Source organism: Salvelinus namaycush, chromosome 16 (assembly GCF_016432855.1).
Source record: "Salvelinus namaycush isolate Seneca chromosome 16, SaNama_1.0, whole genome shotgun sequence".
Lineage (NCBI taxonomy): Eukaryota > Metazoa > Chordata > Actinopteri > Salmoniformes > Salmonidae > Salvelinus > Salvelinus namaycush.
In genome coordinates this window covers 7,403,791-7,426,983 of record NC_052322.1, presented here as the reverse complement: position 1 = coordinate 7,426,983, position 23,193 = coordinate 7,403,791, and the positions used below count along the sequence as shown (strand labels likewise).

At 45.7% G+C, this 23,193-nt stretch overlaps 1 protein-coding gene across 1 annotated transcript in view; it reads right to left on the bottom strand.

The window, feature by feature from the left end:
• The window catches only part of LOC120060868 (agrin-like), a 376,729-nt gene that overhangs the window by 41,746 nt on the left and 311,790 nt on the right, over nucleotides 1-23,193 (bottom strand). Inside the window, exons 20-27 of the mRNA XM_039010276.1 lie at nucleotides 20,205-20,332; nucleotides 18,721-18,835; nucleotides 14,442-14,561; nucleotides 13,836-14,237; nucleotides 10,215-10,407; nucleotides 6,908-7,123; nucleotides 6,230-6,459; nucleotides 2,666-2,800 (exon numbers count right to left, since the gene is read on the bottom strand). Of these exons, the coding sequence (XP_038866204.1) occupies nucleotides 2,666-2,800; nucleotides 6,230-6,459; nucleotides 6,908-7,123; nucleotides 10,215-10,407; nucleotides 13,836-14,237; nucleotides 14,442-14,561; nucleotides 18,721-18,835; nucleotides 20,205-20,332 (1,539 nt within the window). The remainder of the gene's footprint in view (nucleotides 1-2,665; nucleotides 2,801-6,229; nucleotides 6,460-6,907; nucleotides 7,124-10,214; nucleotides 10,408-13,835; nucleotides 14,238-14,441; nucleotides 14,562-18,720; nucleotides 18,836-20,204; nucleotides 20,333-23,193) is intronic.

The window sequence follows — 23,193 nt, the reverse complement described above, 5'->3', positions numbered from 1 at the left end:
AGCCTGATAGGCCAATCGCAGCGCTCCGCTGTGCGCCAGACACCCTGGAGGCGCGGCCTGTCTCTCTGCATTTAATCTCTCTCCCGAATCAAGATGGAAAAATGGAGCAGCACGACACGGAGAAGAAAAGAGCGGAAGGGGAAAGAGGGAACATTTAAAATGTGGGAGATCTTCCACACTGAATCCTGACTGGATCATTGAGGTAGGATGATAAGCTTGGTGTTTTATTTTTTAAATCAAATGTTTGTAGTTTAAGTAGCGATGATACGACATATAAATACTGAAGTCAAACACAGACTGATGTACATACTGTACTGACATGCTTTATAAACTCAGCAAAAAAAGAAACGCCCCTTTTTCAGGACCATGTCCTTCAAAGATAATTCCTAAAAATCCAAATAACTTCACAGATCTTCATTGAAAAGGGTTTAAACACTGTTTCCCATGCTTGTTCAATGAACCATAAACAATTAATGAACATGCACCTGTGGAACGGTCGTTAAGACACTAACAGCTTACAGAAGGTAGGCAATTAAGGTCACAGTTATGAAAACTTAGGACACTAAAGAGGCCTTTCTACTGACTCTGAAAAACACCAACAAAGAAAGATACCCAGGGTCCCTGCTCATCTGCGTGAACGTGCCTTAGGCATGCTGCAAGGAGGCATGAGGACTGCAGATGTGGCCAGGGCAATAAATTGCAATGTCCGTACTGTAAGACACCTAAGAGAGCGCTACAGGGAGACAGGACGGACAGCTGATCGTCCTCGCAGTGGCAGACCATCTGGAACAACACCTGCACAGGATCGGTACATCTGAACATCACACCTGTGGGACAGGTACAGAATGGCAACAACAACTGCCTGAGTTACACCAGGAATGCACAATCCCTCCATCAGTGCTGACTGTCCGCAATAAGCTGAGAGAGGCTGGACTGAGGACTTGTAGGCCTGTTGTAAGGCAGGTCCTCACCAGACATCACCGGCAACAACGTCGCCTATGGGCACAAACCCACCGTCGCTGGACCAGACAGGACTGGCAAAAAGTGCTCTTCACTGACGAGTCGTGGTTTTGTCTCACCAGGGGTGTTGGTCGGATTCGCATTTATCGTCGAAGGAATGAGCTTACTCTGAGGCCTGTACACTGGAGCGGGATCGATTTGGACGTGGAGGGTCAGTCATGGTCTGGGGCAGTGTGTCACAGCATCACCGGACTGAGCTTGTTGTCATTGCAGGCAATCTCAACACTGTGCGTTACAGGGAAGTCATCCTCCTCCCTCATGTGGTACCTTTCCTGTAGGCTCATCCTGACATGACCCTCCAGCATGACAATGACACCAGCCATACTGCTCGTGCTGTGTGTGATTTCCTGCAAGACAGGAACGACAGTGTTCTGCCATAGCCAGCAAAGAGCCCAGATCCGTTTTTGTCACCAAAGCCCGATATACTACCTACCACTGCGACCTGTATGCTCTCGTTGGCTGGCCCTCGCTTCATATTCGTCGCCAAACCCACTGGCTCCAGGTCATCTATAAGTCTTTGCTAGGTAAAGCCCCACCTTATCTCAGCTCACTGGTCATCATGCTACCCACCCGTAGCACGCGCTCCAGGAGGTATATTTCACTGGTCACCCCAAAGCCAATTCCTCCTTTGGTCGCCTTTCCTTCCAGTTCTCTGCTGCCAATGACTGGAACGAATTGCAAAATCACTGAAGCTGGAGACTCATATCTCCCTTACTAACTTGAAGCATCAGCTGTCAGAGCAGCTCACAGATCATTGCACCTGTACATAGCGCATCTGTAAATAGCCCATCCAACTAAATCATTTTTTTTGCTCCTTTGCACCCCAGTATCTCTACTTGCACATTCATCTTCTGCACATCTACCATTCCAGTGTTTAATTGCTAAATTGTAATTACTTCGCCACTACGGCCTTTTTATTGACTTACCTCCCTAATCTTACCTCATTTGCACACACTGTATATACATTTTTTCTATTGTGTTATTGACTGTACATTTGTTTATTCCATGTGTAACTCTGTGTTGTTGTTTGTGTCGCACTGCTTTGCTTTATCTTGGCCAGGTCGCAGTTGTAGATGAGAACTTGTTTTCAACTGGCCTACCTGGTTAAATAAAGGTGAAAAAAATAAAATAATTCTCAATCCCATTGAGAATGTCTGGGACCTGTTGGATTGGAGGGTGAGGGCTAGGGCCATTTCCCCCCAGAAATGTCTGAGAACGTGCAGGTTCCTTGGTGGAAGAGTGGGGTAACATCTCACAGCAAGAACTGACAAATCTGGTGGAGTCCATGAGGAGGAGATGCACTGCAGTACTTAATGCAGCTGGTGGTCACACCAGATACTGACTGTTACTTTGATTTTGACCCCCCCCCCCCCCCCCCCCCTTTGTTCAGGGACACATTATTCAATTTCTGTTAGTCACATGTCTGTGGAACTTGTTCAGTTTATGTCTCAGTTGTTGAATCTTGTCATGTTCATACAAATATTTACACATGTTAAGTTTGCTGAAAATAAACGCAGTTGACAGTGAGAGGACGTTTCTTTTTTTGCTGAGTTTATATCTCAGATACATGCTCACTCTCTCTCAAACACAGACACAAAAGGTTAAGCAGTGGGGATTTAAATTCTTTAAAAAGAGGTGCCAGTACCTTGCTCGCAATGGCGTCCCTCGCGGCCCATGGGACACTCACACTTATACCCTCCCTCTGGTTGCACCTGACACTGGGACGATGGGTGGCATCTGTTAGGCTCGCATGGATTGTGGGTGTCGGCGCACGTCGGACCTATATTTCACCATCACCAACAAAAAAACAACAACCCCAAGTTAGAACTCAAACCACAGAATCTTTAAACCATCTTCTCTTCTAAAAACCAGGGTTGTATTCATTAGGCACCAAAAAGGGAAATAAATGACAAAAAGGGAGGGACTACCTGAACTTGTCCAATAAGACAAGAACGGGGCAGAAGACAAATTACTGCTGTTTTCTGTAACATATGGACAATTAAGTTGTACTCTAAGAAACTTTTTCATTTTCTATTGCAAACCGTTTTGCTACGGTATGCCCTAATTAATACAACCTAGGCCTTTCAGACCATTTTCCCTTCATTCCATGATTTCCTCAGTAATAGAGGTCCTTCTCTAATAGGATTTAGAAAGATTAAGGAAAGACCCAGGCACCCTGTCTTGCTGTTTTGCAGTCATGGGTATGGAGACGGTTCCTGGCTATGGGAGAGGTGGCTGAAATGTCTCCCGGATGGCTAAATTGGCTTTGCCCTACGCTAGCAGGGACGCATCCAAATTCAGCCGTCATTATTTAAGTAGCCAGAGCTGCCTGAGGCGAGGAGAATGCTGTAATTAACCCGCTGAGTTCTATTACACTCTTTCTCATCAATTTCTCCTGTTACTCACTCTCTCTCGCACGCACACACACACACACTCTTTCTCTCGTCTCTCTCCCTACCTCGTACTCCATCTCCCTCTTGTCTCTGACCAACTCTCTCGTTATCTCTCTCAGAACTATCTTCTTGACCCTAACCAGTCAGGCTTCAAGGCGGCTCATTCAACTGAGACCGCTCTCCTCTGTGTCACAGACGCTCTCCGCTCTGCTAAAGCGGACTCGCTCTCCTCTGTTTTCATCCTCCTAGATCTATCTGCTGCCTTCAACACTGCCAACCATCAGATCCTCCTCGTCACCTTCTCAGGGTTGGGTGTCTAAGGATCTGCAAACCCTTGGATTGCATCCTACCTGACAGGTCGACTGTGTCTGCACCACGTGCTCTCACTACTGGTGTCCCCCAGGGCTCGGTTCTAGGACCTCTCCTCTTTTCTCTTTACACCAAGTCACTTGGCTCTGTCATATCTTCACATTGTGTCTTCTATCATTGCTATGCGGATGCCACTCAACTACTCTTCTCCATCCACCCTTCTGATGCACAGGTGGCGACACGCATGCCTGGCAGACATCTCAGCTTGGATATCGGCCCACCATCTCAAGCTCAACCTCGACAAAACGGAGCTACTCATCCTCCCGGGGAAGGCCTGCCCGCTCCAAGACATCTCCATCATGGTTGACAACTCCATGGTGCCCTCCTCCCAGAGTGCAAAGAACCTTGGCCTGGCCCTGGACAAGACACTGTCGTTCTCTGCAAACATCAAAGCAGTGACTTGCTCATGCAGTCACTGCTTTGAAGAGTACAACCCTTCCTCACACAGGTAGTGGTGCAGGTCCGAATCCAGGCACTTGTCATCTCCTGTCTAGACTAATGCAACTCTCTGTTGGCTGGGCTCCCCGCCTGTGCCATCAAACCCCTGCAACTTATCCATAATGCCGCAGCCCGCCTTGTGTTCAACCTTCCTAAGTTCTCCCATGTCACACCGCTCCTCTGCACACTCCACACACTTCCAGTCGAAGCTCGCATCATCTTCAAGACCCTGGTGCTTGTCTATGGAGCAGCAAGGGGAACTGCCCCTTCGTGCATTAGGCTATGCTAAAACCCTACATCCCAACCCGAGCACTGCATTCTGCCACTTCTGGTCTCTTGGCCCTCCCACCCCCCAAAGCTCTTCTCAGTCCTGGACCCCAATGGCGGAACCAGCTTCCCTCCAAAGTCAGGACAGCGGAGTCCCTGCCCATCTTACGAAAACATCTGAAGCCCTACCTCTTTGAGGTGTATCTTAAATAACACTCACTCTGCCCCTGACACTGCACTTGGACTGTGACCACTTGTAAAGGAGGAGAGATGTGTAAAGGCCAGCCGATGGGGAGCATTTGGTTATAGTCTTCAGTGGGTTCCTTTACTGCACTACACCTAATCCCAGACAAGTCTTAAGCAAGACAGAGGCAACGTGCTGTGAGCTTTTCAAATGGCTAAATCCTGACTGCGGTGTATTCCTCAGACATTGGTTCAAATAGTATTGGCTTGCTTTCAAATACTTTTGAGCAGCTGATTGAGCCCAATGAGGAGTGCACGGTGGGGTAGAGGTAATCACGGGTCCAAAAAGTTGGAGCCGTTCCGAAATGGACCTGGGGCTTTCCCACCCAGACCCGATATGCATAAATAAACAATGTAATCTAGAGACCCGTTTCGAACAGACCCGAAGACAACTAGAATCTTTCCGTACAGGTCGGGTCCAGATCCGATCCGAGTGGGGCGAAGCAGCAAAAAAGTATTTCTATAAGTTCCTTTATTAACCGGAGCTGATAAAGTGCAAGAGGAAGAGAGGGGCCATACTGTGAGCGAGTGACAAGGTGAGGAGGGAGGGAGGAGTGAGAGAGAGCAACCAACCAAGCCGACTCGCGCTATAGTAGACTAATAGCTGCCATAGCTAGGCTATTTATCATCAAATATGAGCACGTGGTACCCGTCTTGACTGCATCAAACCGGGAGAAGCTAATTAAGAGAGCTAATGTTAGCTAGCTAGGCTAACTGAGGTTGCAGTGCATGCGCTTTCTCATCCTAGAGTTACAAATAACAACAACTCCAATTCAGAATGTTAAGATGCAGCCTTCCTGTTGCCTCTTGGTCGTTGAAGCCTATCCCTCTCCTTTAACTTTAAATTCCATCTTCCATTGATTAGATAGCTCCTAACTTTTGCCACACATGGAGAGAGGCTCTATGTCTGTAGCCTATTGCAGCATTGACTGGCCAACCACAAGCTCCACACGCCAAGGTCCACACAAGTGAAAAGCAAGAGCAGCAACATAAATAAGAAGATATTTCTCTCTCTCTCTCTACTGCAGCAGTCACGTTCAGATCTGTACGGGTCCTTCCAAACAAGTCAGTTACAATTACATATACCCAAGACCCGTGACAAATTATATCAGATCCGACCCAGACCTGTGACATTATTTAGAATTCTGTATCCGGACTTGCTCGGGTCCCGGACCTGGTCTCGGGTATTCAGGTACAGGTGGATCCATGAAGACTTCTACTGTGGGTTTAACTGTGCCAGGCAAGCTCAATCAAGTGCAGTTTAATTATTCAAATAAACAAAAACAAATACTATTTGTGAACTCAAATCTACGGTGCCAAGAACTGAGGTCTGGGTCATGTTCATTAGGGCATGCAACAAAAAACATTTTGAAATGTGTTGCAATGGCGTTTCTCAATGGACAAGTCCAGGTAGTCCCTTGATGTTGCGGACCACTTTCAGCTGTTTGGTGCCTAATGACTACGACCCTGTTGTTAGAAAGAAAAAGTGTTTGGCTGACCGGAGTAGCTGTTGATGCACTTGCAGTGGAACATCTCAGCCTCCTTGACCTGGCAGGAGGCACTGTTCTTACAGGGGTTAGGCTGGCACGGGTTGTTGCCGCACTCGCCTACGCCGGTGCCGTAGAGCACGTTGCCACCCTTCTCCTGCAGGTTGTACACCAGGTTGTTGACGTCCAGCGTGCGAACACAGCCAACAAGACCTGTACCGGTGGAGGTCCTCTCCTTCACACTAAGAGAGAAGGGGATGGAGAGAGCGGGAGGGGGAGAGAGAGAGAGAGAGGAGAGGGAGAGAGAGAGAGGGGTTGAAAGCAAGAGAGACATGGAGTGAGAGAGACAGAGAGAGCAAGAGAGAGAAAGAGAGTGAATGATAATATACCATCAGCCATTCAATAGTTATTCAAATCAACTTAGTGAAAAATAGGAAAAATGAAACACAGGTGCTAGACAGAAAAAACAAACAAATAATATGAAAAAAGCAATACCTGCAGCTCTGCTAATGCTCACTGTGTATGCATCTCAATAAACCAATATGGTACCGGAGAGTTCCATACTGTTTTTATAGAACTCAACAACTCCTTTCCCCATCAATCTCCTTTTCTCTATATACACTAATACATGACTAATTATATATTGCTAATATACAACCATACTAATGCCATCTTCATGTGAGGCCTTACTCTGTCATCATGTCCTCGGGCACCCCTCCGATGAAGAGGTGGGTGTCCAGGTTGAGGCCGTCGGTGCCGGGGGGGCTGGCGCCCTCGATGTGGAGCTCGTCATCCACGCTCAGCACGGCATTGCGTCGGTTCCTCGTCACCACCAGCTGGTACCAGCGACCCTGCTTCACCTGGACTTTACTGACCAGTGTGCCTGTGCCCGAGCCGGTGTTGAACCTAGGGGTGGGAATCAAACCATCATCTTTATATAATATGTTCAATGGAGTATCTGCATTGAAAGAAGATTTTTTAATCCAGGAATAGGCTTAATCTGGATACAGGAAACTGGCCCATACTGCATTTGTTTTTCAGTATATAAATATTTTTTAAGGAAGCAGTTTAGAGGTCTATGGTGCACCAGCTACTCCTGATTAACTGCCCTACATGTACCTAAGGAAAACTTGGTTGAGAATTGATGGTATTATATTTCTCATAATCAATTGCCCTCAACTCTAATGTGATTTTTATAGAGCTACTGTTAGAATGTAGGTCCATAATATTTTCTACACAGTTTCAATTTGATTTGAGTCATTTTAAAGTATATTGAGTTTATATATATATACACAGTACCAGTCAAACGTTTTAGAACACACTTACTCATTCCTGGGTTTTTCTTTATTTTTAATATTTTGTACATTGTAGAATAATAGTGAAGAAATCAAAACTATAAAATAACACATATGGAATCATGTAGTAACCAAAAAAGTGTTAAACAAAACAAAATATATTTGAGATTTGAGATACTTTAAAGTAGCTACTCTTCCCCCTTGATGACAGCTTTGCACACTCTTGGTATTCTCTCAGCTTCATTTTTTATTTAACTTACCTTTATTTAACTAGGCAAGTCAGTTAAGAACAAATTCTTATTTTCAATGACGGCCTAGGAACATGGTAACATGGAACTGCCTTGTTCAGGGGCAGAATAACAGATTTGTACCTTGTCAGCTCGGGAACATGCAACCTTTCGGTTACTAGCCCAACGCTCTAACCACTAGGCTACCCTGCCGCCCTGAGGTCACCTGGAATGCATCTCAATGAACAGGTGAGCCTTTGTTAAAAGTTAATTTGTGGAATTTCTTTCCTTCTTAATGTGTTTGAGCCAATCACTTGTGTTGTGTCAAAGTAGGGGTGGTATACAGAAGATAGCCCTATTTGGTAAAAGACCAAGTCCATATTATGGCAAGAACAGCTCAAATAGGCAACAGGAAATGACAGTCCATCATTACTTAAGACATGAAGGTCAGTCAATCCAGAAAGTGTCAAGAACTTTGAAAGTTTCTTCAAGTGCAGTCGCAAAAACCATCAAGCGCTATGATGAAACTGCCTCTCATGAGGACCGCCACAGGTAAGGAAGACCCAGAGTTACCTCTGCTGCAGAGGTTAAGTTCATTAGAGTTAACCGCACCTCAGATTGCAGTCCAAATAAATGCTTCAGAGTTCAAGCAACAGACACATCTCAACATCAACTGTTCGGAGGAGACTGCATGAATCAGGCCTTCATGGTCGAATTGCTGCAAAGAAACCACTCCTAAAGGACACCAATAAGAAGAAGAGACTTGTTTGGGCCAAGAAACACAAGCAATAAACATTAGACTGGTGGAAATCTGTAATTTGGTCTGATGAGTCCAAATTTGAGATTTTTGGTTCCAACCGCCGTGTCTTTGTGAGACGCATAGTAGGTGAAGGGATGATCTCCGCATGTGTGGTTCCCACCGTGAAGCATGGAGGAGGAGGTGTAATGGTGTTGGGGTGCTTTGCTGGTGACACTGTCTGTGATTTATTTAGAATTCACTTAACCAGCATGGCTACCACAGCATTCAGCAGCGACACGCCATCCCATCTGGGTTGCGCTTAGTGGTACTATCATTTGTTTTTCAACAGAACAATGACCCCAAAACACATCTCCAAGCTGTGTAAAGGCTATTTGACCAAGAAGGAGAGTGATGGAGTGCAGCATCAGATGACCTGGCCTCCACAATCCCCCGACCTCATACCAATTGAGATGGTTTGGGATGAGTTGGACCGCAGTGTGAAGGAAAAGCAGCCAAAAAGTGCTTGCATATGTGGAAACTCCTTCAAGACTGTTGGAAAAGCATTCCAGGTGAAGCTGGTTGAGAGAATGCCAAGAGTGTGCAAAGCTGTCATCAAGGCAAAGGGTGGCTACTTTGAAGAATCTAAAATCTAAAACATATTTTGATTTGTTTAACTTTTTTTGGTTACTACATGATTTCAGATGTGTTATTTCATAGTTTTTATGTCTTCACTATTATTATACAATGTGTAAAATAGTAGAAAATTAAGAAAATCCCTTGAATGAGTAGGTGGGTCGAAACTGGACTGGCACACCCCTTCAAATTAGTGGATTCGGCTATTTCAGCCACACCCGTTGCTGACATCTGTATAAAATCGAGCACACAGCCATGCAATCTCCATACACAAACATTGGCAGTAGAATGGCCTGAAGAGCTCCGTGACTTTCAATGTGGTTGTCAGTTCATCAACTTTCTGCCCTGCAAGAGCTGCCCCGGTCAACTGTAAGTGCTGTTATTGTGAAGTGGAAACGTCTAGGAGCAACAACGGCTCAGCCGCTAAGTGGTAAGCCACAAAAGCTCACAGAACAGGACCGCTGAGTGCTGAAGCACGTAGCGCGTAAAAATGGTCTGTCCTCGGTTGCAACACTCACTACTGAGTTCCAACCTGCCTCTGGAAGCAACGTCAGCACAATAACTGTTCGTCGGGAGCTTCATGAAATGGGTTTCCATGGCCGAGCACCCCCACACAAGCCTAAGATCACCATGTGCAATGCCAAGAGCCCTGACCTCAAACCCATCGAACACCTTTGGGAAGAATGGGAACGTCAACTGCGAGCCAGACCAAATCGCCCAACATCAGTGCCTGACCTCACTAATGCTCTTGTGGCTGAATGGAAGCAAGTCCCTGCAGCAATGTTCCAACATCTAGTGGAAAGCCTTCCCAGAAGAGTGGAGGCTGTTATAGCAGCAAAGGGGGGACCAACTCCATATGAATGCCCATGATTTTGGAATTAGATGTTCAACAACCAAGTGTCCACATACTTTTGATCATGTCGTGTATATGTGATTATTAGTGTATATGTCATACTCAAACCACTCGCAGGCCGGATTGGATACCTCCACGGGCCGTATGTTTGACACCCTGATCTACAGCTTGCTAACAATGCCCTTTGACACAACTGAACCTCTTCCTGTTTTGTCACTTCCTGTTTTATCACCTCCACCTGTGCACTCACTTGAGCTCCACCTTGCCATTGACCAGGGTGAGAGACAGGAAGTCCTTCTTGCCGTCCTGGCCGTTGAAGAGCAGGATGCCCGTCATCTCGGCCACCCTGAACTCCATGGCGATGCGGACCGTGTGATAGGCCCGCATGGTGTCGAAGGCCAGATAGGACTTACCCCCGAATGACGGGATGAAGTATGTGATCACTGGGAAGAAGAGAGGGGTATTTATTTTTGGTAATACCAATTATCCCACCGATGACATTCTTAAAAAAAAAATTGAGCTAATAAAATTCATAAAATAAAAAGGAAAGTTTTACATCTTCCTAAGTCTGAGGTGGTTTTAACCTTCCAGACTTGAAATTGTATCAACTCGCTACCCACGTCTTTGCTCATCCAGAGAATATGCTCATCCCCAGAATATTTTTACATGTCTATTTTCAAAGGACAAAGCTAAGTACATTAACTTCATAGTAAAGAACACTATAACAATATGGAAGAAAATGAAACGTATTCTACAAGAACCAATATCACTCCCTACAAACACAACCTTATGGTACAATCCTTGGAAAGCTTTTCAGAATTCACAGATAAATTGGAACACTAAAGGCATAGAAACCGTAAATAACTTGGTAACAGGAAATAAATGTATTTCCGTAACAGAATTAAAAAGTAATTTTGAACTGACCAATAAAGATAGTTTCAAATACATGCAATTTAAAAGTTATATATCACAAAATGTTGAGTTAAAATATTTTGTACATCAGAGCAACCTTGAGGGAATCTTATTTGAGTCAGAAAAGGATGTCCATATGATAGTTAAGATATACATAACCTTGCAAAGAGCCTATCCAACTGACAATCTCTTAGAAAAAATGTTTGAACCAAGAACTGATGTTGGCACAACATGGAAGGGAAGTTGGACCATAACTAACGCAATTACAGTTAACAAACATGTACGTTTAATCCAGTATAAACTAATGTATTAAAATTCACTCATTCTAATTCTTCTTGAGTCATGTCAAACTATGTAAAACTAATAACGACTTCGTAATCCATGCTTTCTGGGAATACTATAAAGTCCGGAGGTTGTGGGCGAAACTACAAAGTGGGCTGTCAGAAGTATTACAATGTAAACTTACTTCTAATCCGCTGTCTGTATATTTCAAGATATAGCATATGGGGGTGTAGTGAGATACCCAATGGGTTGGACGATTCTCTTCTCATCACTCATCTTGAAAAAAACATATACTAAAAACTTGGAAGTCAATCAATCCGCCATCATTGACACAATGGAAAAATCTAATGATTTATTATTGAAGTAACATTGGCGACAAGAAAAATAAATTGGTATAATTTAAGGCCAAGTGGCAAACAATAATGCAGGCACTAGGGATGGGGGTTGTGAGCAAGGAGATGTAGTCATTGTTTGTGTGTGTCTGTAAATTGTTGTTCGTACAGTTGGAGACAAGAGCCTAGTTAAGGTAATATAGCCTAGCCTAGCTAGGTAGGTCATACAGTAAGCTCAACAGACAGATGTGTTAAAAGAGATTACCTGTGCTGGTGTGTCTCGTCAGGTAGAAAAGGACAGCTTGATGATGTGTTTTCGATTTTATACTTGGAGTTTTGACACGAATGCACACATGAGCGCACACACACAAAACTAAGTGTACGTATGTAACCATGGTTATGTGAGCTATATGGATCACTTCAATATATTGGTATCACTCCGCGGCGGAGGGATACATCCGAGGTAAGGATTTACAGATATACTCCTGTGTCACGGCTGGGGTCCGCCCCTATATATAGACCCCATGATCACGACACACGTTCTCTAGCACTGATCACTCCAGTATATTGGTATACCCGTACCAAATAAGTCGATGCTAGAGGGACCTGGCCAGGCAGTGGCAAAGTCCCAGCGCGGGACCGAGACGCAGGGTCCGTCAATGTGGAAGGGAGGTCCTGGCACAGTCCCCAGAAGGGGAGGCAACGCCCAGGACTGCTGAACCAACCGCAGAGGGAGATGCCACATTTACCCGATAGTACCTAGCAAAAGTGCAAGAGGAAGCCCAGCTGGCCACAGCACAGATATCAGCGAGGGGCACTCTTCTCAGTAGAGCCCAGGACGCAGCCACACCTCGTGTTGAATGTGCCACCACAGATCCCAGCACTGGCCTTCAAGAGGTATGCTGTCGTAATAGTGTCCACGATCCAGTGAGAGACCCTCTGCTTTGATAGCCCAGCCCCCAGGACTCTCTCATCATAGCAGACAAAGAGCTGGTCTGTTGTTCTCACTGACCGTGTCCACTCCACATAGGCAGCCAGTGCCAGAGGGTACAGGGCACAGCATGCCGGAGGGAGGCCCAGACTTCCCTGCCACTGCCAGGGGGTCGTAAGCAGAACCTTCGGGAGGAATGAGGGGTTGGTACGGAGAGATTATAGTCCTCCCCCCGTGGTCCATCCGGTACACTCAGAACTTAATGAAAGAGCATGGAGCTCACCCACCCTCTTCATGGAAGTAATCGCTAACAAGAAAGCCACCTTCATAGAGAGGTGTTTCAGGGAGGCAGACTCCAACTGTTCGAAAGGCGGCTTTGCCAAAGCTGCCAAAACCACATCCAGATCCCAGCTCGCCATTGAGCTGGCCGCAGGCAACGAACCCCCTTCATAAACCTGGAGAACAAAGGATAGCGCCCCACCGGCCTGTCCATCCACCCCACAACGCAGGACGATATAGTGGCCAAATACCCTCTCATCCAAGCGAGACTGTACCTCAAACCATTTCGGACGTCTGCCGAGAAAATTAAAGAGAATGTGTGTCTATATATAGGGGCAGACCCCAGCCGTGACACAGGTGTACACGGGAGTAAATCTGTAAATCCTCACCTCGGCTGTATCCCTCCACTGCGTACACACTTGTTTCTCTCACTCTAACATTATATTATCATCTTTGTTCTCCAAACTCAACAAACTCCTGAGCCGTCTGTTTCTCTGTCCGCCTTCCTTTGTCTTGGGAGAATGTAGGCTGATGAAATCATCTTGTCTAATGATTTAATTGATTTGAGGGAGGCTATGGGGCTGTCACTCACACACACTCTGACTCAAACACACATTTCCACCAGTTAATCCCGATCAAAGCAATTAGTGTAAATTATTGTAAGACGCAGCTGCGTGAGGTAATTTCTTATCAGAAACCACCGAGTGTGAGAAACAAAGGGGAAAAGAGCTCTTGAGATTGCTCTGACAGCACTCAACACTTGATTTTGGCGCTCGGCGCAGCAGACACTGATTTGATATCAGTTTACTTTAGTGTTGACTCGTAGAGTAGGCAGTGGTTGATAACCTCGTTGGTTATTTACCTAGCGCTGTAGCAGCTTTGATAGAGGTTGGATATCTATTCAGTTAAATAGACTGGAAGGTAAGCTGTATGGGTTTGGGCATCGTCTTTGATGCAAGGTAGGGGTCAGTTCAGCACTGTCATTTCAGGACATCAATACTTAAATAGGAACCTACTGTTCTCTTCTAGGATTGTGATCATTTCCATCTCCCTTTCAAAGTTCAGAGATGGAACCTAGGGTTTGTGTTTGTTTGTGTGTGTCGGTCAAGGAGGAGGGCGAGGGTGCTCCACTCACATTTCTCGCAGACGGCGCCCCCTCTTCCGGCGGGGCAGATGCAGGTGAAATCGGCGCCGTCGTCATCGCAGGTGCCGCCGTGGCGGCAGGGGTGGGAGTCGCAGGGCCGCTGGGCCTTGGTGTAGTGGGGCACAGGGCTGGTCCTGTGGAGGAGGGTGATAGTAGTGGTGGGAGTGGGGGCCATGGTAGAAGGGGCGGCGGTGGTCCGGCGGCTGGTATAGGGACGGCGTGTGGTGCCCAGGGGACGGCGTGTGATGAAAGGGGAGTTGGGGGGCGGCAGGGTGGTGCCCAGGGGACGGCGTGTGATGAAAGGGGAGTTGGGGGGCGGCAGGGTGGTGCTGGCAGTGGGGGTGGTGGCGGTAGCTGTGGTAGTGGTGGTGAAGTAGGGGCGGGAGAACAGGCCTGGTAGACAGATGGAGAGAGGGAGATTCAGAGAGAGAGAGCAAATGTCAAGGAGCGTGTCAGTCTTGGACTTTGACATACAAGAACCAAAACATTTCTAATCACGCTTACATCGTCCTTCCTAAGAACGTTTCATGTCCTCTCATGCTTCATGTTTGTTATTACATGTAAACAACGCAAGCCAATCCCCTGGGTGTGTCCTACCATAGTTGTTGAAGCGAATATTCTCCTCCTCTGGCTTCTTCACCACAATGGCTGTCTCCTTGGCTGCTTTCAGCTGCTTGACCAGGGCTCCTTCAATGTCCTGCACCGTGAGCCTGGTCTCTGTGGGACAACATGGAGGACAAAGACATTCACAACAACCCAGAGGACACCACTCAACTAGGACAGCTGTTCCATGTACTTCTACGTATTTTATCTCTCCCAGAGCTAGCAAACCTGATTCAACTTGTCAACTAATTATAAAGCCATTGACTAGTTAAATTAGGGATGCTGTTCCAGGGCTACCACAGAACTATGAAACATTTGGTCCCAGAGGAGAAGTTTGAGAGAAACTGAACTAGAAGGCAGAGAAGCAATGTTGTGAAACGGCAGGAAATTAGGAAAGTTACTCCCCTCCCTCCATCCCATGACAGTAAATATTTACGAGAGCGATTGAGGCCGCTTGCTACGAGACAACGACACCCAAGGGGACCAGTCGTTCTCCTACCATCCAACAAAGTTTCAGTAAGGTTCAGAGGAACCTTTCTCATAACATTTTCCACAGACGGCAATTAGAGATGGGTTCCTTTATGGCCGCGTTAATTGTTAATTGTTAATTGCGGATGTAAAAGACACTGAGCAGAGCCAGTAAAAAGAGGAGAGGCGTGGAGAAGGGCAAAGGTTTTTGGAGCTTTAATCCAATAGGTGAGAGGCACTAAAGCCTTCAAATCCAATTTTTGGGAATATCCGATTCTAATCTATTTTTCCTGCAGTCTGAACAGCTAAAAAGCACATGGAATCGGATATTTCAAGGAACATTTCAAACCACCTTCGTAGGTGGTTCGAAGTCGGATGCAAATCTGATTCCTGTCCATGCGACTTGTATCTGAATGATAAAATCTGATTTACTTGCCCTCAAGTGGTTTTAATACTTATTTGGCATATTTTGTTGCTTGATAGCTACTCTGTTGACAGTTAGGTAAGAACATGTGGTTGCTAACTCGTTAGCTAGCTACACTAGCTAGCTACACTACATGGCCAAAAGTATATTGACATGCTCGTCAAACATCTCATTCCAAAATCAAGGGCATTAATTCAAAGTTGGTGCCCCCCTTTGCTGCTATAACAGCCTCCACTCTTCTGGGAAGGCTTTCCACTAGATGTTGGAACATTGCTGCGGGGACTGGTCCATTCAACTACGAGCATTAGTGAGGTCAGGCACTGATGTTGGGCGATTAGGCCTGGCTCGCACTCTGCGTTCCAATTCATCTCAAAGGTGTTCGATGGGGTTGAGGTCAGGGCTCTGTGCAGGCCAGTCAAGTTCTTCCATACCGATCTCAACAAACCATTTCTGTATGGACCTCGCTTTGTGCACGGGGGCATTGTCATGCTGAAACAGGAAAGGGCCTTCCCCAAACTGTTGCCACAAAGCTGGAAGCACAGAATCGTCTAGAATGTCATTGTATGCTGTAGTGTTAAGATTTCACTCCACCGGAACTAAGGGGCCTAGCTTGAACCATGAAAAACAGCCCCAGACCACTATTCCTCCTCCACCAAACTTTACAGTTGGCACTATGCATTGGGGCAGGTAGCGTTCTCCTGGCATCCGCCTAACCCAGATTCGTCCGTCGGACTGCCAGATGGTGTAGATTGATTCATCACTCCAGAGAACGCGTTTCCACTGCTCCAGAGTCCAATGGCGGAAAACTTTACACAACTCCAGCCGACGCTTGGCATTGCGCATGGTGATCTTAGCCTGCTTGGCCAAGGAAACCCATTTCAAGAAATTCCCGACAAACAGATATTGTGCTGATGTTGCTACCAGAGGCAGTTTGGAACTCCGTAGTTAGTATTGCAACCGAGGACATTGGATTTTTACGTGCTACACGCTTCAGCACTCGGCGGTCCGGTTCTTTGAGCTTGTGTGACCTACCACTTCACGGCTGAGCAGCTGTTGCTCCTAGACGTTTCCATTTCACGATAACAACACTTACAGTTGACCGGGGCAGTTCTGGTTGGAAAGGTGGCATCATATGACGGTGCCATGTTGAAAGTCACTGAGCTCTTCAGTAAGACCATTCTACTACGAATGTTTGTCTATGGAGATTGCATTTCTGTGTGCTCGATTTTATACACCTGTTGCAAAGTGTGGCTGAAATAGCCGAATCCACAAATTTTGGCCATGTAGTGTGGAGTCGTGGCCAAAACTTTTGAGAATGACACAAATATTAATTTTCACAAAGTTTGCTGCTTCAGTGTCTTTAAATATTTTTGTCAGGTGTTACTATGGAATACTGAAGTATAATTACAAGCATTTCATAAGTGTCAAAGGCTTTTATTGACAATTACATGAAGTTGATGCAAAGAGTCAATATTTGCAGTGTTGACCCTTCTTTTTCAAGACCTCTGCAATCTGTCCTGGCATGCTGTCAATTGCCTTCTGGGCCACATCCTGACTGAAGGCAGCCCATTCTTGTATAATCAATGCTTGGAGTTTGTCAGAATTTGTGGGATTTTGTTTGTCCACCCGCCTTTTGAGGATTGACCATGTTCTCAATGGGATTAAGGTCTGGGGAGTTTCCTGGCCATGGACCCAAAATATCGATGTTTTGTTCGCCGAGCCACTTAGTTATCACTTTTGCCTTATGGCAAGGTGCTCCATCATGCTGGAAAAGGCATTGTTCGTCACCAAACTGTTCCTGGATGGTTGGGAGAAGTTGCTCTCGGAGGATGTGTTGGTACCATTCTTTATTCATGGCTGTGTTCTTAGGCAAAATTGTGAATGAGCCCACCCCCTTGGCTGAGAAGCAACCCCACACATGAATGGTCTCAGGATGCTTTACTGTGCATGACACAGGACTGATGGTAGCGCTCACCTTGTCTTCTCCGGACAAGCTTTTTTCCAGATGCCCCAAACAATCGGAAAGGGGGTTCATCAGAGAAAATGACTTTACCCCAGTCCTCAGCAGTCCAATCGCTGTACATTTTGCAGAATATCAGTCTGTCCCTGATGTTTTTCCTGGAGAGAAGTGGTTTCTTTGCTGCCCTTCTTGACACCAGGCCATCCTCCAAAAGTCTTGGTTGATTTAGGTTCAATCTTACTGGCAGCAATATCCTTGCCTGTGAAGCCCTTTTTGTGCAAAGCAATGATGACGGCACGTGTTTCCTTGCAGGTAACCATGGTTGACAGAGGAAGAACAATGATTCCAAGCACCACCCTCATTTTGAAGCTTCGAGTCTGTTATTCAAACTCAATCAGCATGACAGTGATCTCCAGCCTTGTCCTCGTCAACACTCACACCTGTGTTAACAAGAGAATCACTGACACGAAGTGGCAGGGCTAAAATGCAGTGGAAATGTTTTTGGGGATTCAGTTCATTTGCATGGCAAAGAGGGACTTTGCAATTAATTGCAATTCATCTGATCACTCTTCATAACATTCTGGATTATATGCAAATTGCCATCATACAAACTGCAGACTTTGTGAAAATGTATATTTGTGTCATTCTCAAAACCTTTGGCCACGACTGTAGTTGACTGCTGTGCCTAGCCAAAAAGCTAAGGTGACAACAATTGGTTGTTAAATAACTTAGGAGTGATAGGAAGCACAAGCACAACCACTAATCAGCCTACACTACTGCGCACACACCCGTCGTTACAATGACAACTAGCGTAGCCACGTCAGCAAATGACTGTTGTCTGAACGCACACATATCCAAATTGGTCACTTGTAACTTGCTGTTTGGACAATCAGTATTCCAAAACAGAACTGATTTGAGCATTAAGGCCTGCAGTGCGAACAATGCTTAACAGTACTCTGTGGCTGAAATGAGCCCAGTTCTGAAAGACGACGCCACCAAGCTCACTGAGAGGATTTCATTGTTGTTGGTGTTGTTTTGTTAGTTTTTCCCTGTTGACTCTTACAAATAACAAATACATCCCACGTCTGAAAAAGAGAATAACAATGAAAATAGCATAGCCACGGTCTGGTGTGTTTTGTAAAACGGAATGACTTTCTGAACAATAATGCCAGTGCAGTGACACACTTGCCGTAGCCTTGTGCTGACATTGGCATTTAGAAACATGTTTATGTGTTTAATGAATGTGCGACACTAGCCATAACAGTACATTTGCCATACTATATACCATACAGTAAGGGCTGGTTTCTTGGAAGAAGAAGCACTTTCAAAGAACAATCTCCATTGAACATGCTTTTTAATCTGTGTCTGGGAAACAGGCCCAGAGTGTGTTCATCGTGACTTTTTATCAAATCGTTTTTTACCTGGGTCGAAGTGGGCCTCGACGAAGGCCAGGATGGAGTTGCTGGGCGCCAGGCTGCGGACTTGGACGCTCATGAAGTCCTTCTGCACCTCTGATTTACGGAACAACTCATTCAGCTGAGCCAGGGAGGAGAAACACATTCTTTAGTACACACCATAGCCAAATATTTTGCAACAGAAAACACGCTTGGACAAGTTTAGGTAGTCCCTCTCCGTTTCAGTCCGTTTTGTTCCGTTTCGTGCATAATGAATACAACCAGGATGATGAATGAGCGAGGTAATGAGCTCTGTGCGGTGGCTCATCCAATTTGAGTGCGGTGAACTCATTTCCCGGAAGAATGGGGGAAGACTATGTCTGCATCCAAAATGGCACCTTGTTCCCTATATAGTGCACTACTTTTGACCAGGGCCCCTATGCCATTTGGGACACAGCCTATGTCAGTGAATAGGTCTTCTACTGTGTAGAACCACATTGGGCCTGGTCTGGGTGCACACATTGACATTTAGCTGCAGCTAGGGGTATAATTATATGAACATGTTTTTTTCCTGAGGCAGAGGTAAATGTCAGGTTAGCATGGCACACGCTGGCTGCTAATTGGTTTAGCTTCTGATTCACAATGCGGGCGTGTGCTTTCGGTGCCCAAATGAAGTCGAAGTCACTGTCAGGAAGTAAATAAACTGTATGTAATCCACATGGTTTCTTGCTTCCCTACTAAACAGAGCATAACGTCCATTGTGGATCTCACTCTGTTGGCTCAAGTTGATACCTTGAGGGAGAAATAAGGTACTGTACCAAGTACCTGACCTCTGACCTTTGTTTATTTTCAACCATAGAGCTAACTCCTGCTGACCACTCATCTCGAGAGATTTTGAAGCACACACAATGGGGTTATTCTCCTGTTCCTCCTCTGTTCACTCCAAATTATTTGTATGGGGTGAACGACATCACTCCCACTACACTATATTCAATTTTCTATACTAGCATACTGTATGTTTACGTCTCTGCACATACTCCTCGAGTACCCCTGCTGGGTAGAGGGCGGGACTGCAGGTAGCAGAGCAAAACCAATCTGAGTGTGCCCAGACACAAACCAGGTCTCTCAACAACCCCCACACGGCCACACTGAACCAGAAACACGGCCACTTCTCCCCCTCTCTAGTTTTAACCTCAGGTGATATCCACACACAGTCTCTAGCAGACAAACACACACAAGGGGCTAGAGGGATGGTTTTGTTATCTAGGGCCACAGCTGGTGTGACACAGTCACACACTGAGTGTCGCGAGGTGGTAGATTAGGCATCGACGGGGGCCAGTGACACCATTTCAACAGCTGGCGAGAAGCGCACGTGTGCGTGCGCCCACACACATGCAATGTCCCCGTTTAAGAGCGAGCATTAACTTTGACAACCCACACTTGTTCGACAGACTGTTGTTGAACCACTGACTATGGCAGCTAGTTCTGTGTGTAGGGGGGTTGCTACTCACAGCACTCTCGATGCTCCTGGCCGTCTCGCCAAACAGCTCAGACTTAGGATCCTCCATCTCAGGGGTGTAGAAGACCTCCTGGCCCTCCACCTGGTCCAAGTGCAGGAAGCCGCTGAACCGCATGGTGGCTGAGAGGAAATGGTGTCACACACAAGTTATAAACGTTTACTTTCTGTACCTGTGAGGCATGCGGTGCCCTCAACTACCCGCCCTCAGCTTCAGACAGTGACCGTTTGGGTGGGGTAGTGCCAGTCTGGGGTTAGTGATGGAGTGTGTACGTGGGAGGGGGGGGGGTTAGTGTGGTTGTTTTTTATGGTGGGTGTGGCTGCGGAGTTGAGGGGGCGGAGCCTTTGATTGGCTGCAGCGGAAGTGGAAAGAGTGGATTGTGGGATATGAAGGAGGAATGAAAGAAGAAGGGAAGAGGAAGAGCAGAAGGGCAGGGGGTGGAGTAATGGAGTTTACCAGACTGAGACTTGTCCCAAAACTTGGCAGAGGCATGGAGGACTGAGTAGAGAGAGATCCGTTAGACAGACAGGAAATGTTGACACACATATTACAAAGACTAGCAGAGAGGGACAGACAAGACAACACGCATAGCAAAAATTAAGAACATTTTCCAGAAGTCTCCAGCTTTGGCAAAGACAGTCCCCCACCTTGCCCTTAAACATCCCCATTTCCCTGTTCAAAATCCTTCAACCCCCAATGGCCTCTTGCTATTGTTCCGGCAACACAATGGCAGCGAGACTCAAGACATCGTGAAAGAGAAGAGTGAAATAAGGCAGAAAGCAGGAGAGAAAGGGGGCTGGAGAGGAGATGAGGAGAGGCGCTGATGCTGAGGTTTCATGCTGCGGCTCATAATCAGCTGAACAAATTGGCCAAATCAATCATGGTGCCCTGCTTGGAGCTCGCCTGGAAAAAAAGTGAAGAGCACTTGTATGATTATCATGGAAGATAGCCGTAATTGTCTCCTAATGCCGCCAAACCGGTGACTGACATAGGCTGGTTAAAATTGCATGATAAGGACTTTTTTTTTGCCGTTGTCTCCGCCCGACACACATCGATTCAAATCTGATGGGGCAGCTATTAAATAGGAACAAATGGGGAAGGTTTGGATGGAGAGCAGAAAAAAAGAGGAGAGGAGAGCAATAGATCAGATCATTTTTGTAGAAGACAAAAGAGAGGAGGTCATTTTTCCGACGAGCAGCAGCCGTGATGGACAAAGAGAGGGATGGGGGATTATCAGATAACGTTGAACTGTGAAACTTAAAAGGCCTTGTCTGAGGTTAACTTGCCACTCGCAAGTTGCATTGGGAAAGTGGACAGAAGCTTTGTTCTTAGTATTAACATACTCTGACGCCCTCTGGTGGCATTTTGTAAATACAATAATATTGTATACTACCCTCATGAAGTAGATTTCATTTCAAAACTATAAGTCCTACAAACACATGCTTAGTACTGTTAGAAAGGTAAGGACTGTGGGATTATGATAAAGGGGGATGATAAAGGGGGATCAGAAACAATGTGACTATTACAGAGCCTTAGATACAGCAGATAAAACATATGTGTGTGTGTGGGGCGGGTCACAATTGAGAGACTTCAATGTCTAGGTTTAACATTAAATATGTAAACAATTATTGTTCCAAAAGGTTGTTTTTTATGAAGAAAAAATAAGTCAGATCTTTTACCTAATGGTGTCGCTCTAAACATGCACAAATTCCCATTGGAACATAGACAGGACTTGTGCAACGTAATTTTTCGTATTACAGGAATAGTTTTTAATCTTACTGGAATGATATACATATAAGCAGCAGGGGGGCGGCAGGTAGCCTAGTGGTTAGAGTGTTGGGCCAGTAACCGAAAGGTTGCAAGATCGAATCCCCTAGCTGACAAGGTAAAAATCTGTCGTTCTGCCCCTGAACAAGGCAGTTAACCCACTGTTCCTAGGCCGTCATTGTAAATAAGAATTTGTTCTTAACTGACTTGCCTCGTTAAAATAAAGGTTAAATAAAAATAAATGAGGAGAAAGCTGAAGTCTCTACCGTCTCTACCATTGACGTAAATATATCTCGTCTGATTCCCAGTTTGTCCACTAGGTGGCAATAGGAGATCACATGAGCACATGATGTCTCTTGGCAACTTGAAACCAGTTGCCTCTGGTTTAGGTAGTCACCGTGCCAAAATGGCTGAACAGATTTCCAAGCCTGACATCTTTAAATGACTATAGGAATCAGGGCTTTTAAGTTATCATGTTTATTGTTGTTGAAATAAGACACAGACAGGTGAGGAAACTGCAAACTTCTTTTCCCATTCACTTTTCCTATTGTAAACAAGTGAGATAGTTTGATTTCCGGAAAGACAATGGCTGTAGCTTTCAAATGGTACGTCACTTTCTAATTTCTGACAACAGAAAATTGTTTTTTAAATGGGAAATGATGCGCATGATACATATACTGTAACTGATATTACACTTTTCAGATGTTTCAATGACGTGGCAACAAAGTCAGAGTAATTCAAATCACTCCCACTGATGCATATCTGGGCTAGACAGAAAAAACAAATCTTGCGACTACGAGGATGCATAAAAATGTTTGCACTTACTGTGGGGATTCGGACGGTTAAAGGAACACAAACATGATCAAAATGTTCATTTGCACACCAATAAAAATTGTCCACACCTTCTGATGACCGTTTATAAGGCGATCTAAAGTTAACTACGCCTTTTTTCGCTAGGAGTTAGCAAATAGCGGTTAGCTCCTCTCCTCAGAGAGATCACTTACACCATCAATACAGGAGGAAAATAAAGCAAGACGCTCCGCTGATAGATATTACACCTTGCCGGAAACCATGGGCTTGTCAGTTCCATCCTAATGAGTGTGATATCAGCCTTTCTCAGGAGTAGAAATAGGTCTGGCGTATTGATTAAGGAGCGATACACTCTATAAATCGGTAACTCTTTGGCAGAATGAGCTATCGATCGACAAAGGGTGGG